Source organism: Mobula hypostoma, chromosome 4 (genome assembly GCF_963921235.1).
Source record: "Mobula hypostoma chromosome 4, sMobHyp1.1, whole genome shotgun sequence".
Classification (NCBI taxonomy): domain Eukaryota; kingdom Metazoa; phylum Chordata; class Chondrichthyes; order Myliobatiformes; family Myliobatidae; genus Mobula; species Mobula hypostoma.
In genome coordinates, this window is record NC_086100.1 from 19,851,784 (window position 1) to 19,870,370 (window position 18,587).

At 42.6% G+C, this 18,587-nt stretch overlaps 2 protein-coding genes across 8 annotated transcripts in view; one reads left to right on the forward strand and one right to left on the reverse strand.

Annotated features, from left to right (window-relative positions):
* The window catches only part of hps3 (HPS3 biogenesis of lysosomal organelles complex 2 subunit 1), a 77,156-nt gene extending 66,327 nt beyond the window's left edge, over positions 1 to 10,829 (reverse strand). For 2 of the 5 annotated variants that reach the window (XM_063045377.1, XM_063045378.1), the window contains exons 1-3: positions 9,530 to 10,471; positions 9,060 to 9,345; positions 7,987 to 8,499 (exon numbers count right to left, since the gene is read on the reverse strand). In XM_063045377.1, the coding sequence (XP_062901447.1) occupies positions 7,987 to 8,499; positions 9,060 to 9,273 (727 nt within the window). In that variant the 5' untranslated portion in view covers positions 9,274 to 9,345; positions 9,530 to 10,471. Of the gene's footprint in view, positions 1 to 7,986; positions 8,500 to 9,059; positions 9,346 to 9,529; positions 10,472 to 10,807 lie in introns of those variants that run through there. The other 3 variants (XM_063045376.1, XM_063045375.1, XM_063045374.1) reach the window with 3 other exon arrangements.
* Positions 1 to 18,587, forward strand: part of LOC134345161 (transmembrane protein 145-like) — an 81,810-nt gene that overhangs the window by 10,324 nt on the left and 52,899 nt on the right. For 2 of the 3 annotated variants that reach the window (XM_063045379.1, XM_063045380.1), the window contains exon 1: positions 11,173 to 11,280. The exons of the other annotated variant lie outside the window; for it this stretch is intronic. In XM_063045379.1, coding sequence (XP_062901449.1) covers positions 11,188 to 11,280 — 93 coding nt within the window. In that variant the 5' untranslated portion in view covers positions 11,173 to 11,187. Of the gene's footprint in view, positions 1 to 11,172; positions 11,281 to 18,587 lie in introns of those variants that run through there. 3 annotated transcript variants of the gene reach the window in all.

Sequence of the window (18,587 nt, forward strand, 5' to 3'; positions counted from 1 at the left end):
ACAGGACCCCGACTGCAAAATTTAATAATACTGAAGATCAAGTTGGCGGGCATTCCTGAATTGGTCTTTATAAGTGTAACTTATGTGCTGAGCTATTGTCAAATGTACAAAAATATCGTGGAAGATAGGCCAACAACACACACACACACACACACACGCTGGAGGAATTCAGCAGGCTATGCGGCATCTGTGGAAAAGTGTAACAGTCGATGTTTCGGGCTGAGACCCTTCATCAGGGCTCTAAAAGAAGAAGTTAGAGCAGGAAGGTCAGGGGAGGGGAGGAAGTAGTACAAGGTGGCAGGTGAGACAGCGAGAGACACAAAGTAAACAGCCGATAGGTGAAAGGGTTTGAGAAGGGGGAATCTGTTGAGAGAGTTGAAGAAATGAATGGGGGAGGAACACCAGAGTGAGGTGATAAGGAAATAAGGTGAAGGGGGAGAAAGTAGAATGAGAATGGTGAAAGAGGGAGGAGGAAATTACTGGAAGATAGGCAAACAGGTGTGTTATGGCGGAAGGTGCTCAGTTGTTGAGAATCAAGGCTGAAGTCTCTGAGAGCAGTTGGGTGGGGGTGGGGGACAATGAAGTACCAATTACAGCAATGACAGTGTATTAAAAGCACAATAGTTCTGAGTGCCCAGTGACAGACACAGTTCAGAACAAGACCCAATTCCCCAGACAATGCCCTGGGGGGAAGTTGAACAGAGAACCACAAAGTTCCACAAGCATCTGGTGCAAAAAAACTGAGTCATCGGCAAGGGCCTGTATAAACTGCAGGGAGCTCCAAGCAAAAAAAATAAATTACACTTGAGGGGTTGACAAAACAAAAAACTGCAGAGAAATAATGTTTCATTGTTGCTAGACTGTACTTGCAAAATTTAGGTGTATGCTCTTCTGGGGAATAAATAAATTGCATAAGTCTTTCATACTTTCTAATGATATTTAAACAATTCACGGATCCAATCTGAGAATGCAGTTGTTTTAGTCTGATTGGAGTCACAAAGCACTACACACACAGAAACAGGCCCTTCGGCCCTTCTAGTCCATGCCTAATTATCCTGCCTATCCCATTGACCTGCACCTGGACCGTAGCCCTCTAGATCTCTCCCATCCCTGTACTTATCCAAATTTCTCCTAAATGTTGAAATCAAATCCGCATCCACCACTTCAGCAGTCAGCTCATTACACACCTTCAGAGTGAAGCACCCCATCATGTTCTCCTTAAACATTTCACCTTTCACCCTTAACCCATGACCCCAAACTCTAATCTCAGTGGAAAAAGCAAGCTTCAGTTATCCGATCTATACCACTCAAGTCTATATGCTTCCATCAAATCTCCCCTTATTCTTCTATGTTCCAGGGATATAAATCCTAACTTATCTAACCTTTCCCTATAACTCAGGGCCTTAAGTCCCAGCAACATCCTTGTAAATTTTCTCTGCATTCTTTCAATCTTATTGATATTGTTCCAGTTGGTAGACGACCAGAACTGCACACAATACTCCAAATTTGGCCTCACCAACTTCAACATAACGTCCCAACTTCTGTACTCAACGCAACATCACAACTCCTGAACTCAATACTTCAGACGGGTTGTTACAGAAACCAGTGAGCATGGGGTCTGAAAAAAAAATGGGTGGGTAGATAGTGAGCCAAGACAGATCTCAAGAGCAGGCAGTGGGTTATCAAATCTGGCTTATTGCAGTAATGAACTGATACTGCAATTTAGATTGGGCCTTAAATATAACTGAAAGCATGATTCACGATTGGATTCATTATCAGTTAAATGTCAAGTGGTGGAATTTGACACAGAATTAACGCAATTGTCTTGGCCACCAAGCACAAGTGATTTTCATTAGCATAAAGCCATAAAAACAAAGTGTCTCACTTTTGAAATTTTAATCCAAAGTTTTTAATGACACATTATAACAAAGAACTACTTTTAAAGACACTGTTGCAACATGGGGAGCAGAAAAACAATCTGACCATCACACAGTGCTCCAACCATTCTCTAATGAACACAGGTCAGAACACAAATGACAAGTCCCCTGCTCTTCAAATGTTGTTTTAGGCTATTATGCCCATCTGAGGGAAAGAGAGAAGTACTAACTCTGCTACTACCACATAATTAAAAGTTTTGAGTAAATTTTGTAATAGTTGATCCAGACAATTCTTAAAGTAGTATCTTCCACACACTAAAGAACCCCCCCCCCCCAGCAATGTATATTTGTACAAACTTTTCTAATGGAGTTCTGCACCCCAGAAGCTCACTTGCACCATGTCTGGGTGAACAAGGGAGAAGGCTGATACTTTTTGTCATGCCATACTATCCAAATGTGTGTTAAATTTATGTTTTTCTTGAGATCCACACCATCCAGGACATGTTCCTTTCTCACCGCTGCCATCAGGTAGAAGGTACAGGTGCTTCAGGATTCGCACCACCAGGTTCAAGAACGGTTACTACCCCTCAACCATCAGGCTCTTGAACAGTAGGCGATAACTACACTCACTTGCCCATCCATTCAGATGTTCCCACAACCAATGATCTCACTTTCAGGACTCTATCTTGTTCTCATTATTTATTGCTATTTATATTTGTGTAACCCTCTCACTGTAGGCTCGAAATGAGTTAACTATTACTGTGAATTCAACCTGACAGCAACAATACTCAACAATGCATGGGAATAACAATGTAAAGGTAATTTCCGGTAAACAATCACGTCAATGGTAAATATGATTGAGGTAAACACAAACATGAAAGTTCGAATGTTCCTTTAAAGGGAAAACAAAGGCAGTTACTGTATGAACACTGACACGCCCATGCAAATGCATTGTTTGTCAGAAAACAATTTAGCTCACACCAGTATAAACTTAGATTGAAAATCTATTAACAAAAATTTTAACTATAATAAATATAATACAAAATAAAGAAAAGGACCATCATATATATAAATAATACCCTATATTGTGCATGTGATCGTTGGAGCTCATTGTTGCATAATCAATTCAGTTTACTTCACTTCGTTTATTCATGGTACAGAAATGGTTTTGCGCTGATGAGTCTGTCCCAGGAAATAAGTATTTACTCAACATCCAAGGAAAACAAAACATCGGACCTTCCACTACGTCGTGTTCTAATTAGCTAACTGAAAGTTATCTGTACATTCTCTGTGAGACCTTTGTCTGCATGGGGATTTTCCAATTTGGAAGGACAGTGTCTGTGAGTGTTTCACTATGTCCTTCTCGATGTTCGTTGTCCACTTCCTTTCTCCTTCTTTGATCCCGCGCTCTCTAGAAAATGGCTCCCCCATTCTTTTCCCTCACTCTCTCCAAACAAGGCAGCAACACAAAATCTTATGGGCTAATTCAACATGCTTAACTTAATCAACTGAATATTTTAAACAGCAAAAAAAAAGAAATACTCTATTGTATAATGTAACTAATGGAACACATTGCATTTTGAGAGAATAAATTTGGAGGCAGAGCAAAGTGACGATGGCGCTAAATGGCAACTCCTTTGCTTGCATCTTTGGAAACAACGCATTTCCATTTTTAATATTTCTATTTTCCCCTTTCAGGGTTCTTTTGAAGACCCTGACCTGGAGTTACACGCTGACTACAGTTTTTTTATGGGAATGGGACGCACTCTCGGGGTTTCACAACTGGCCGTTGTTTGGTACGCAAAGGGCTCGGCCTAAGAGTCCGGCTCGGCCTTACAGGCTTAGGATCTCAGGGCTCTGGAGACAGGCAGATCGAAGGTCGGTGTCCCAGACGGGTGTATCGTGAGAGCTGGAACATCTTTGGCTGTGTGCCCAGAGACCTGGGATCTTTGGGCACAGAGCTTGAAAAAAGTGATGCCATCGAGTTTTTAACATTGTAGACCAGTGAGTTGTTCATTATGTCTCCCCCTCTTGCTGTGAAATGGAGACACCTCTTTCTCCTTTATTCGGGAGAGAGAGAGATCCTGTGGTATGTCAAATGCTGGGTGAACAGTGTAGACTTTGCAGTACTGCAAGTCTGTGTCTTTACTGTTGCTTTTGCTGCACGCTTGAGTGCTCGGTGACGGGTGCCGACACTTTTTTTTGCTGGTGGGGGGGACTTCGGGGTTTAACATTTAACTGTCGTTCATTCTTTGGGGCACTCCTCTGTTTTCGTCGATGGATGCGAAGGAAAAGCATTTCAGGATGTATATTGTATACATTTCTCTGACATTAAATGTACCTTTGAAACCTTTGAAAAAAATACCCAACAGCATAACTATATTAATAAAATAAAACATGGCCTTAAACCAGGGTATTACATTTGCATAGTTTGTTGTCTTCTACACTCTGGTTGATCTTTCATTGATCCTGTTATAGTTACTATTCTATGGATTTGTGAGTATGCCCGCAGGAAAATGAATCTCAGGGCTGTATATGGTGACATACAGGTACTTTGATAATAAGTTTACTTTGAAGTTTGAACGCCACTTGTTTGATGCTACGTCCTTCTGATGCTGTGGCCATGAAGTTTTCATTGCACCCATGCATTAACATACTTGTCCACATGTTAATAAACTTTGACAAGTACTTCACCCCTTCCTTTGTAACTTGGACCACCTCCCCAAGTGTGTATTTTGCTGGGGTTTGGTTCACAATATTGTTCATTTCTACAAGATGGACTCTTGATCTCATCATCTACAGCAACATGGTCTTGCAGCTTATCGTCTGCCTACATTGCACTTTCTCTGTAACTCTGACACTTTATTCTGCATTGTTATTGCTCTTCCCTTGTACTACCTCGATGTACTGTTTGATCAAGTGATCTGTATGGATGACGTGCAAAACATTTTTTCCACTATGCCTCAGTACATGCTTCAAGAATGAAAACTAAGTTACTAATTAATCATCTGAGATGCGTGACTGTGTTGGCAAAATTTTCTTCTGGCAAGTACAAAAAGGAGACCTCTCAGTTGCAATCAATTATGTTCATATTGAATGACCACCCATTGCAAAAGTCCTGTTTGTCAGGACTTGATTAAAAACCTAGTCACCCTTCATTTCCCAGGCTCTCAGGAATGTCAATTTTAACACCTCAACATTGTTGAGAGTAGTTTGAGTTAATTTGCTTTGTTAATATAAAGAAACAATTCTACATCAAAGATGCAAAGAAGGAAAACTTTGCTCCCAGTTGCAAGGAGCAATGGGATAATAACCACAAGACATAGGAGGAGAATGAAGCCATTCAGCCCATTTTGTCTCCTCCTCCATTTCTTCACGGCTGATCCATTTCCCCCTTAACCCCATTCTCCTGCCTTCTCTCCATAACCTTTCATGCCCTGACTAATCAAGAACCTATCAACCCCCACCTTAAATACTTGTGGCAAAAAAATCCACAGATCTGCTACCCTCTGGCTAAAGAAATTCCTCATCTCGGCTCTAAATGGAGGTCCCTCTATTTTAAGGCTGTGCTCTCTGGTCCAAGATTCCTCCGCCAAAGGAAACATCTTTACATCCAATTTATCTAGGCCTTCCAACGCTCTATAGATTTCAATGAAATCCCCTTCCCCCATTCTACAAAATTCCATCGGGTACAGACCCACAGCCTTCATTTGCTGCTATGATAACCCTTTCATTCCCGGAATCATTCACATGAACTAATGCTAACCAATATTCCTGTTAGAAGGAAGGACGAGGATGGAAAAGTAAGAGAACTGTGGATGTCCATAGAGGTGATGAATTTAGTCAGGACAAAAAAAAAAAGGAAAAGCATGTAAAGCTTTAGAAGGCAGGATCAAACAATGCACACGAGTATATAGAAGCCAGAAAATAACTAAAGAAGGGAACTAGCCAAGCCTGGAAGGGCCATGACATGTCCTTGGCAAGTCAGATTAAGGTAAATCCCAAGGTATTGTATACATACATCAAGAACAAGAAGATAACAAGGGCGAGGGTGGGACCACTCAAGGAGAGGGGTGGGGGAAGTATTTGCTTGGATGCAGTATATGTGAGTGAGGTACTTAGTGAGAACTTTGCTTCAATGTTTACCAAGGAAAAGATGATGGAGGACCAGATCAGTGCTGAGTGTATAAATATGTTAGGGTGGTTAGAGGTCAAGGAGGAGGAAGTGTTGAGCCTGCAAATAAGTATTAATGTGGACAAGTCCCCAGGGCCTGATGGGATTTGCCCCAGGTTATTGAAAGAGGCAAGAGATGAGATTGCTGGGCCCTTGACCAGCATCTTTGTGCACTCTCTAGCCCCAGATAAGGTCCCACAGGACTGGTGAGTGGCTAATGTTATACTTCTATTTAAGAGAGGAACAACGGAAATCCTGGGAATTATAGACTGGTGAGTCTCATGTCAGTTTAGGGAAATTGCTGGAGAAAATTCTTAGGACATTTGAGCATTTGGAAACCCATGGCCTAATTAAGGAGAGGCGGCACGGCTTTGTGCAGGGAAAGTTGTGTCTTACAAACTTGATAAGGTGATGAGAGAGATTGATGAGGGTAGGGCAGTGGATGTTGTCTACATGGTAAGGCATATGACAAAAAACCCTCAAGGGTGGCTAATCCAGAAGATTAAGATGTACATGGTCCAGGGTGAATTAGCTGTGTGGATTCAGAACTAGCTTGTGCATGGAAGGCAGAGGGTGGTTGTTGAAGGAATTTATTCAAGCAGGAGGTCTGTAATTAGTGGTGTTCCACAGGGATCTGTGATGGGGGCCTCCGCTGTTTGTAATTTATATAAAGGAGCTGGAAGAAAATGTAGATGGGAGGGTTAGTAAATTTGGAGATGATACCACGATTGTGAAGTTGTGGATAGTGTAGAAGACTGGCAAAGAATACAGCAGCACATAGATTAGTTGCACATATGGGCAGAGAAATGGCATATGGTTTTTAACCCAAATAAATGTGAGGTGCTTCACCTTGGTAGGGCAAATGCAAAGCGACAGTACACTGTTAAGGGCACGATCCTTAACAGTGTTGCTGAACCGAGAGAGCTTGTGATCCATGTTCATAGCTCCTTGACAGTGGCCACACAGGTTGATAAGGTGATTAAGGCGGCTTATGGAATGTTTGCTTTTATTGATTGAGGCATTGAGTTCAAAAGTCAGGAGGTTACCTTGCAACGTTACTAAACTCTGGTTAGGCCACATCTGGAGCATTGCAAACAGTTCTGGGCACTCCACTGTAGGAAGGATGTTAGGGCTTTGGAGAAGGTGCAGAAGAGGTTTAGCACTATGCTGCCTGGTTTAGAGGGCACATGCTATCACAAGAGGCTGGATAAACTTGAGTTGTTTTCTCTGGAGCACCAGAAGCTGAGGGGAGATCTGATAGAGGTTTACAAGATTATGAGAGGCATAGATAGTGAGGACGGAGAGCATCTGTTTCACGTCTGATACCAGAAGGCATGCATTGAGGTGAGAGGAAATAGGTTCTAGAGAGGATAGGTTCAAGGGGGGTGTGGAGGCAAGTTATTTTACTCAGAGTGTGATGGATGCCTGGAATGCACTTCCTGGTATGGACTTCCTGGTATGGTGGTAGAGGCTGTTAAGAGATGTTTAGATAAGCACATGGATGCAAGGAAGACGGAGGGATATGTACACTGTGTAGGTAGGAGGAATTAGTGTCTGGGTGTTCCTGATTTGCTTTTTAGCAGGTTCAGCACAACACTGTGGTCCGAAGGCCCTCTGTTCTATGCTAAGGACCTATCACCAATAGTAAATAAGAGTAATAAACTTCAAAAGTATGGGATATTTTACACTTGCCCACAGAACATTAAGAATTTGATCTGTTATCTGAATTGGGAAGCTTAAAATGTTTTGCTCCCACAATACGGGCCACAACTTTCAGCTTATATTTTGAGGTTGCACCCTTCTAATTCAATGTTTAGAGCTGAGCTTCGTATGTACCCGAGTCTGCAAAGTTAAAGTGTGCATGACTGGACATTTGTTACCGCTGGGATAACAAGTTGAAAATAATGTGTGTAGTTTGATTAATTTACTACGAACCTTCTGCAGGCTCGTTTCCCCCTTCATCTGGGGTGACCAGCGCCATTTTCGGGGGGTTCTCCGGCTGGCTCTTGCCCTCCTCTTGTTGGGCGTTCTCCAGTTTCAGCACCAGCACTTCCAGGTCCGTCACCACGGCCACACATCCGCGACAGAAGGCCACTTCCAGCAAATCCAGATGGACGTGCACGATCAAGAATCGCTCGAAGTCTAACACAGGACTGTCACCGTCCACCATCCTTTCCTTCAAGCGGAACAGCACCACTTTGTTTTGACACCCAACCACTAGATCCCCCTTCACAGGGCAGCAGCAAATGGAAATGGGGGGCTCCGAAAGGGGCACTTCTATGATTTCCATTTGATCCTTGGGTGCTCCAATAAACGGGGCTTGCAACGCATGTCCCACCATTCGGATGCTGACTCGCGGGGACCTCTTCGCTTGGCATCTTCTCCAGTTTAAGTAGACACGGAGGGAAAGAATCTTGTTCTTCTCTTCGATTGCAGCAAGGTAATCTCCTGAGGTGAAGAAGGTCAGACATTAAAAACCGAAAGACAACTGAATCGCATTTGGTTTCGCAGTGGCAATAAATTCAACTTAATATGCAAATACTATGAGTCCCTTCAACTGTGCATCTAACACGCAACAATGTGTTTATTATGCAAATGACATCCGTTAACGACATTATTAAATCTGCAAGCCATACAAAGCGATTCATTGAAATACTGACAAGGGAAAAATCTGTAGATGCTGGAAATCCAAGCAACAGACACAGAAAGCTGGACGAACTCTGCAGGCCAGGCGGCATCTATAGAAAAGAGTACTCGGGCGGAGACCTGACTCGTAGTCGGTCTGTAAAATTGTTCAGATGATTCAAAGGAGAGGAAAAAAACATACTGAATGCTCGCAAGCTGCTTATTAAAGTAGTCCCTTCAACCCACATTACTGCCAGAGAATCAAAACACGGCTGTAGTTTTGTATTTTCACATTTTTCTGCCCTTGAACAAGGTTTGCAATGCCTGTACCAGTAATGCCATTTACTTCATTTCAATAGAACTTACGTGGAAACATCATTTACCTATGTCGCTGAATGTTATTTTCTGGACTTTCCCGAGAGTGGCGAACGTGCAGAGGGGGTCACATCCGCCCTGGACAAGGTTAAATGTCTCTACTTTACACCCAGCGGATATAACGAAGAGAATATCTCTCCCACTGCAGAAAGTATCAGGTTCGTGCTCAACCGGGACGATGAACTGGGAGGAAAACGGATGGCAGTTGTATACTCGCACCATTTCCAATGCGTTTCATCGAAATCCGGATTCGGTGCAGCGGGGACGAGGGGCGGTAGGTGTCCCATTAAATTGCTAGGATCACACAAGGTGAAATTATCAAATTAAACTAGTCATTTATTATAATCATTTTCAGAAAACAACCCGACAAGCGCACTTTCATAACCTCGAGATTAAAAACACTTAGCACTCTATATAGTATTCTAGTTACATCTCCAATGTGAACTTTTATTTAAAACCATTAATATTTGCAACTAACCGAGTTACAGGACCTTGTTTTCCTGTAAATTCACATTCCTTACAGCTCTTAATCCTGCTGTTTTGATTCCTTTCTCTGCTCTCCTCCCAACTCCTTGCTATCGGAATGTTTCCAACCTCAGCGCGGCTTCCGCATCTGTTGTGATTCCGATCACGCCCACCCTCGCCTCAGTCAATTGGAACCGGGAACATAGACAGCCAATCGGAAGAGGAGAGGGGACGTCAATCAAACAGTTTTTTTTGTTGCAGTGCCTTTCACGACCTCTACAAGTCCCAGCAGGTTTGTAATCAATGAAGTCAATCTCAGAACCATAGAAACTACCGTCACTGCTCTACGTAATTGTGGTGAACTCCCATAAACAGTAAAGCTATGCTCTCAGAGATGTTTTTTAAAATCATGTTTCTAAATATAAAGGTCAGATAGTTAAAATGACTGCAGCAGCCTGAAGCGAATCAGAGGAAGAGTCGATGGTGCAGAGATTATCGATTCGTTACAGGAAGGTGACCCCAGAACCGATCATTCGGACCTTCGTGATTCAAACAATATAACGACTGGCCTTCAACACAGCGTCACTTTTCCGCAGCAGCACCTAGTCCCCGATTCCCTTAATATCCAATTGGTCTGTCTTCACAATCAGACAAGACGGAATTGGAGGTGCAATGAGATTCTGGGATATAAAGCAAAAAAATATATAAACAGCTGGAAGAACTCAGAGGGTCGAGCAGCAACCGGGGGAAGGGGAAGGAGGAATTGTCGATACTCCGGATCGGGACGTAATCGGAACTGGCGGCACATAATTTTAGCTAACGACACACCCACTTTTCTTCGATGATGGGGTTACATAGATTCCCTTAAATTCATTAATACTGTTGGTCTCAACTATTTACTAATCTGAGTGTCTCTGTAGCAAATGTTAACTCGGTTTCTCTTTCCACAGACGTGGCTTGACCTGCTCAGATGTGGTTGAGGTCTTTTTTTGTAATGTTTTTACCATACAATAAAACGTTTCATTCTGAAGACAATTTAATTGGTTCTTTAAATTATTTGTTAGAATTACCACTGAGAATTTTGAATCTCTGGCGTCAGATTGGGTTTCTAAACTGTAACTGCGCCTTTTTTTGCCTATATCAACAACTCGCAGTTAATAATTTTCCAACTGGATTCAACTAATATTGGATTAAAGATGATTTTTTTATATATTTAAAGATGAAATGCAGGAAGAACGTTGATCACATGAACTAGAGTCTTGTGATGAGATAAATTCAGCCCCCTCCTTACCAGCAGTTGTTACCCCCGAGCGTTTTGTTGACTGGTTTGCGTAAATGTTCGTCAAGGCAAGCCTGGCGTTTATTGGTCACTGTGTTTATCGTTTATTGGTTATATTTGCTGTCAATCAAGAGGCTAGCAACAACACGAATTGTTTTATAATCAGATTCAATGTCTCTGCTAAATAATGAGTAAAAATAAATCCACTGAGATACTTACTTGAAAAATTAAGAGAAGTCTGATTGTTATCGCGTTTTGGGAAGGACTTAACAAGATATTTGATTGGTTAATATAGATGTCAATCATTATTGAAATTAGCCAATTAATAATTTCCTGGTACGTAACGCGTAAGCTTCCGTAGTGACACCGTGCGGGCAGGAGTTGTTGAGGGGATGAGGTGGTGGGCGTTGTACTGGATTTTGTTCCTCTTTTGTTTGCGGTTAGTTAGCGGCAAATTCGAAGCAGGAAGGTTAGAGACGTATAAGGTAACATCCTAATATTGATATTTAAATAAGAGTGGAGTACGGTAGAGCCAGAACGATGGGCGGAAAATGTCACGTGACGCGTTGAGGACCATATTAGCTTTCCAGTTGGGGGACAAGTGTCTGCTTTACCTGTATTTCAAACGAAATAACTGCTATAAGGTTCCCATACCGCGCTACTGATCTATTTTTGGTGCATTGTCTGGGAGATAAAATTAAATGTGTACAAAAATGGATGTTTGAGTTGGTGTTGAAAATAAATCTCCGTCTTTCCCTAACGAGAAATTCTGCAGATGCTGGAAATCCAAGCAACACTCACAAAATGTTGGGTAATCCCCTACTTTTGCCTGGCCTGCTATTTTGTTCCATCTTAACCCTGTTCTGTCAACTTTATATTTATATACAGTTTTGATTGAGGAATAGCGCTAAGAGTGAGTATTGCCGGCCCACCTTAACTTATTTAAGTTACGAAATTGTACCTGAAGGAGTATGGTCTGGGACAAGGGACCAGACGCTAAGGACTGTGAAGTGGAAACTAGACAACACACACAAAATGCCGGAGGAACTCAGCATTTTGTGTGTGTTGCTTGGATTTCTAGCATCTGCAGATTTTCACACTTTCGTAGTAGGAACTATCTTTAATTAGTGGATAGCATTCTTGGTTCTGAGATGGAAGGTCACATTCTAGTGTTACAAGACCACAGGTTTCGTTCACTGTGGACTGTCAATGGTATAGCTATTAATGAAATTTTGTGAGTGTGCCTCTCCACTGCCCCAAGATGGTGATACTGAATTCCAGGTGAAAATATTCTTTGATTACTTTTACTACCAGTAGCTAAGGACATTTAAGAAGAGGAAGAATATCTTTATTGTCATTGTTGTGGAGCAATGAAACACAGTTTAGCAGCTCAATGTTTTGCAGCATGACAAAGAATATATACATAATATAAACTCTAAAACCTCAGGAGTGCAGTTCAAAATTAATAATATATGGATGGGGGGCGGGGTAGGACTATTGCACACCTGCCCTTCCTGGAAGTATGATGCATTTAACTGCCGCCGTCTTAGGAGGGGGGCAGGAGAAGGGAAGGGGGTGTTATACATTTCACTGTTTGTGGGTAGAAGCTGTTAAGGAGTCTCTTTGTTTTCGTCCTTAATGCTCTGTATCTCTTCCCAGAAGGTAGAGGGGAAAACAGGTGATATCCAGGATGAGTGGGATCCTTTGAAATACAAGTAGCCTTCTTTTGAAGTCTGCCAGTATAAATGTCTCTGAGGGAGGGTAATGTTGTGCCACTAACCTGCTCTGCTACCCTCACCACCCGCTGCAAGTCCTTCCTGTCCTGTTCTGTGCAGCTGGCAAACCCACACTGCACAGCAATATGTCAGGAGGCTCTCTGTAGTTGTCCGATAGAAGTTGATCAGCAGGTGATGAGGGAGGAGAGCGTGCTTTAGCTTCCTTAGGAAGTAGAGCCTCTGTTGGGCCTTCCCCATCTGATAAGAGATATGGGCTGTCCAGGTGAGGTCAGCTGAGATGTGGACGCCGAGGAACTTGAAACTCTCTACTCTCTCCACCTCTTCCCCGTATATGTGCAGAGCAGAGTGCTCGACGCGCTTTGATTTCCTGAAGTCTACTGTCAGCTCCTTGGTTTTTGTGATGTTCAAGTCCAGGTTATTATGACAACACCATTCTGTCAAATGCTGTACCTCCTCCCTATAGGCTGTCTCATCACAGTCTGATATGACACCTATTAGGGTGGTATCGTCATCAAATTTGACAGTGGTGTTGCTGGAGTGGATGGTAGAACAGTCATGGGTGAAAAGAGAATAGAGAATGGGGCTGAGAACACACCCCTGTGGTGTACCGGTGTTCAGGATGAGAGTAGATGATGTGTGTTCTCCCATCCTGACACTTTGGGGTCTGTTACTCAGAAAATCCAGTATCCATGAGCACAGTGAGCTGCCAAGGCCCAGGTTGCTCAATTTTTGCACCAGTTTGTAGGGGATGACTGTATTAAAAGCTGAGCTGTAGTCCACAAACAGCATTCTTACATAGGTGTTATCCTGATCCAGGTTTGTAAGGGCTGTGTGGAGAGCTGTGATGACTGCATCCTCTGTCGATCTGTTTGCACGATACGCAAACTGGTGTTTATCAAGGTCAGCAGGTATGGCAGACTTAATATAAGACAGTATGAGTCTCTCAAAACATTTCATGATGATAGGAGTTAGAGCAACTGGGTGATCGTCATTAAGGCAGTTCACTGTAGTTTTCTTTGGTATGGGTATTATTGTGGCTGACTTACGGCAGGTGGGGACTACAGACTGTAGTAGCGACTATATTCTTCCCCCAAGTTGAAATGCTTCATTGTGGATAAAAAAACTGGTAAATCTCCACACACTCCCTCTGGAATCATATTCTTTCTATAGTCAACTATGTACAATACTGCAGCTGTGACCTGACTAATGCTTACATTAGTGCCATATCTTCCCTGCCCTAACATTCACTGGTCTCTATGCCCCCTCCACCACCTTATCTACACCTCTATTGTCACCTTCATGGATATTTGGACTTCACACCAAAGACTTTCAGTTCCTTGGTATTCCCAAAGGCCTTACTTTTCATTCTATATGACTTAACATATTAGTTTATTTGATGCCATCTGAGTTTGAATTCTCCCCAATCGGTGAATGGGGATGCAAGAAGATGCAGCGACTTCGCACAGGTCTGCGATTGAAGAATTAAAAAGCAGCACTTTTCTGCAGTTTTCAGAGTTTCAACTGCACCCAGTCAGCGAGCAGGTTTCATTAGCAAGGGCAAATAAAAATAAGGCAGGGGCAAGTGGAGCGGCCATTGTTGGAGTGGGCCAGTGTTAAGAGTGGGGAAGCTGTGGCTCATCAGACTTGAGCGAGGTAAGTATTTGGTAAGTTTCTTTGTCTTTATTCCTCATCTGTTAGGGCACAGTTAGTGCAGTGAGAGTGACTCCAGGGGCAGTGTTATGTTCTTTGTGAGAGATGTGGGAATTCTGGGAGACCTCCAGCCTCCATGATAACCACATTTGCAGCAGGTGCTCGGAGCATCAGCTCCTCTGAGAAAATGTTAAGGACTTGGAACTGCAAATTGATGACCTTTGGCTCATATGGGAGACCGTGGAAGAGATAGGAGTTACAGGGAGGTAGTCACCCCTAGGTTGCAGGAGACAGGTAACTGGCTGACAGTCAGGAGAAGAAAGGGGAAAGGACAGCCGTACAAAAGTACCTGTGTGGCCATCCCCATTAATAATCAGTATATCATTTTGGGTACTGTTGAGGGGGACGACCTACTGGGGGGAGCTGCAGTGACCAGATCTCTGGTACTGAATCTTGCATTGTAGCTGAGAAGAGGACTGCAGTGGTAATAGAAGATTCCATAATTAGAAGAATAGAGATGAAATTCCATGGACACGATAGAGGCTGGTATGTTACCTCCCAGGTGCCGAGGTCAGGGATATCTCGGATCGTGTTCATGGCATTCTGAAGGGGGAGAGTGAGCAGCCATAAACCTTGGTACATGATGACAACAACAATGGAGGTAGGAAAGGCAAGGAGGTCCTGAAGAGAAAGTTTAGGAAGTTAGGCTAGAAAGTTGAAAGCAGGACCTCCATGGTAGAAATCTCTGGATGTTGCCTGTGCCACGCACCAGTAAGGGTAAGAATAGCAGATAAATGCGTGGCTGAGGAACTGGTGCAGGGGGGCAGTGGTGAGGCTTCTGAATCATAGGGATCTCTTCTGGGGAAGGTACGGCCTGTACAAAAGGGATGGGTTATACCTGAACCTGAGGGGAACCAATATCCTTGAGGCAGGTTTGTTAGTGCTATTTAGGAGGGTTTAAACTAATTTGGCAGGTTTTAGGAACCAGAATAATAGCCTGAGAGTAGGGCAGTTGGTTTACAAACAGAGGCAGTGTGTAGTGAGACTGCTAGCGAGGTCAAGCTGATGATAGGGCAAAATTGCAGTCAATAAGATGAGTTGCAATGTAAAAAGAGGAGAAAATCAAAAAGGGTGACGAAAAGAGGACTCGAGCAACACAAATAAAAGTTGCTGGTGAACGCAGCAGGCCAGGCAGCATCTCTAGGAAGAAGTACAGTCGACATTTTGGACTGAGACCCTTGGTAAGGACTAACTGAAAGAAGGGCTAGTAAGAGAAGGTGTTATATTTGAATGCACAGTATATGGAATAAGATAGATGAACTTAAGGCACAGTTAGAGGTCGGCATATATGACATTGTGGGCATCACTTACGTATGACTGATGGAAGATTATAGCTGGGAGCTTAGCACCCCAAGGATATACATTGTATCGAAAGGACAGGCAGGGAGGCTGAGGGGGTGGGGTGGCTTTGTTGGTAAAAATATGAAATCAAATAATTAGAAAAAAGTGATATAGGTGACATAGGAAGGTGTTGAATCATTGTGGGTAGAGCTAAGAAACTGCAAGGGTAAAAAGACCCTGATGGGAGTTATACAGAGCTCTAAACAGTAGCAAAGATGTAGACTACAGCTTACTATGGGAGATAGAAAATGCATGTAAAAAGGACAATGGTACAATAGTCATGGGGGATTTCACTTTGCAGGTAGATTTGGATAATCAGATTGGTCTTGGATCCCAAGAGAGGGAATTTGTAGAATGCTAACAAGATGGCTTTTTAGAGTAGCTTGTGATTGAGTCCAGCTATTCTGGATTGGGTGCTGTGCAATGAACCGGAATTGGTAAGAGAACTTGACGTAGAGGAACCATTAGGGGAGAAGTAATATGATAAAATTCACCCTGCAGTTTGAGAGGGAGAAGCTAAAGTCAAATGTGTGAGTATAGAGTAAAGGGAATTACAGAGTCTTGAGAGAGGAGCTGGCCAAAGTTGATTGTAAGGGGACACTAGCAGGGATGATGGCAGAGCAGCAATGGCTGGAGTTTCTGAGAGCAATTTGGAAGGCGCAGGATAGAAACATCCCAAGGATGGGTAAGTATTCTAATGGCAGGATGACACAACCATACCTGACAAGGGAAGTCAAAGCCAACATAAAAGCCAAAGAGAAGGCATATAATAGAGCAAAAATTTGTGGGAAATTAGGAAGCTTTTAAGAACTAACAGAAGGCAACTAAACGTTATAAAAAGGGAAAGGATAGAATATGAAGTTAAGCTAGCCCATACAATTAAAAATGATACCAAAAGTTTCTTCAGATATAGAGGGCAAAATAGAGGCAAGAGTAGATAATCGGACCGCTGGAAAATGATGCTGGAGATGTAATGGGAGAAAGGAAATGGTGGATAAACTGAATAAGTATTTTGCATGATAGTTCACTGTTGAAGATACTAGCAGTATGCCGGTCATTGGAGAGCATCAAGGGGCAGAAGTGAGTGAAGTTGCCATTGCTAGGGAGAATATGCTTGGGAAACAAAGGTCTGAAGGTAGATAAGTCACCTGGACCAGGTGGTCTACATCCCAGGGATCTGAAAGATGTGGCTGAAGAGATTGTGAAGGCATTAGTAATGATCTTTCAAGAATCACTAGATTCTTGCATGATACTAGAGGACTGGAAAGTTGCAAATATCACTCTGGTATTCAAGAAGGGAGAGAGGCAGAAGAAATGAAATTATAGGCCAGTAAGTGTGACTTCAGTGGTTGGAAAGATGTTGGAATTAATTGTTAACGATGTGGTTTTAGGTTATGTTGTCTTGAGGTACTTGGAGGCACATAAATCAGGCTGTAGTCAGGATGATTTCCTCAAGGGAAAATCTTGCTTGACAAATCGGTTGAAATTCTTTGAAGAAATAACAAGCAAAGAGGAATTGGTGGATGTTGTGCACTTGGATTATCAGAAGGCCTTTGACAAGGTGCCACACATGAGGCTGCTAAACAAGTTAAGAGTCCATGGGATTACAGGGAAGATACTAGTATGGATAGAGCTTTGGCTGATTGGCAGAGGGAAAGACTGGGAATAAAAGGAGCCTTTTCTGGTTGGCTGCCGGAGACTAGTGGTGTTCCACAGGGGTCTGTTTTGGGACTGCTTTTTACATAAAATGTCAGTAATCTGGATGACAGAATTGATGCTTTGTGGCCAAGTTTGTGGTCAATACGAAGATCAATGTAGGAGCAGATAGTGTTGAGGAAACAGGTTGCAGAAGGATTTAGGAGAATTAGGAGAATGAACAAAGGAGTGGCAGATGGAATAGTGTCAGGAAGTGTATAGTTATGCACTTTGGGAGATGAAATAAAAATGCAGACTATTTTCTAAATGGAGGGAAATTTCAATAATCTAAGGGGCAAAGGGACTTGAGAGTCCTTGTGCAGGATTCCCTAAAGGTTAATTTGCATGTTGACTTGATGGCGAGGAAGGCAGATGCAATGTTAACATTCATTTCGAGAGGACTAGAATATGAAAGCAAGAATACAAAGTTGAGGCTTTTTCAGACATTGGTAAGATCTCACTGGAGTTTTGAGACCCTTATCCAAGAAAGGATATGCTGATATTGGAGAGGATTCAAAGGAGGTTCACAAAAATGATTTTAGGATTGAAAGGCTTATCATATGAGAAGCTTTTGATGGTTCTGAAAGTGCCTGTACTCACTGGAATTCAGAAGAATAAGGGCGATCTCATTCAAACATATCGAATGTTGAAAGGCCTCGCTAGAGTGGATGTGAAGAGGATGTTTCTTGTGTGGGGAGTCTAAGCCCAGAGGACTCGGCCTCAGAACAGAGGGATGTCAGTTTAGAATGGAGATGAGGAATTTCTTTAGCCAGAGAGTGATGAATCTGTGGAATTCATTGCCACAGGCTGTTGTGGAGGCCAAGTCTTTTGGTATATTTAAGGTAGAGGCTGATAAATTCTTGATTAGTCAGGACATGAAGGGCTGTGGGCAGAAGGCAGGAGATTGGATCTGAAAAGGAAATTGATTAGTCATAATGGCAAAGCAGACTCAATGTGACAATTGGCCTAATTCTGCTCCTATATCTTATGGTCTTATGGCTGTCTGATGGTGTCCTCATTTATCGGTTTAAATTCTGTCATTACTCTGCCATCTTACCAACTGGTCAGTATTGCCCTAGAGTCTCAGAATACCTCCTATCAACAGTGTTTCCAATTTTGTCATTTGTGAGTTTACTAATCACACCTCCCACATGCACATAACATAGAACAGTACAGCACAGGAACACACCATTCGGCCCACAATGCTGTGTCGAACCATCTAAAAAGCAAATCAAAAACACCCAAACACTAATCCCTCCTATCTAAAATGTCCATATCCCTCCATCTCCTTACATTCATGTAACTATCCA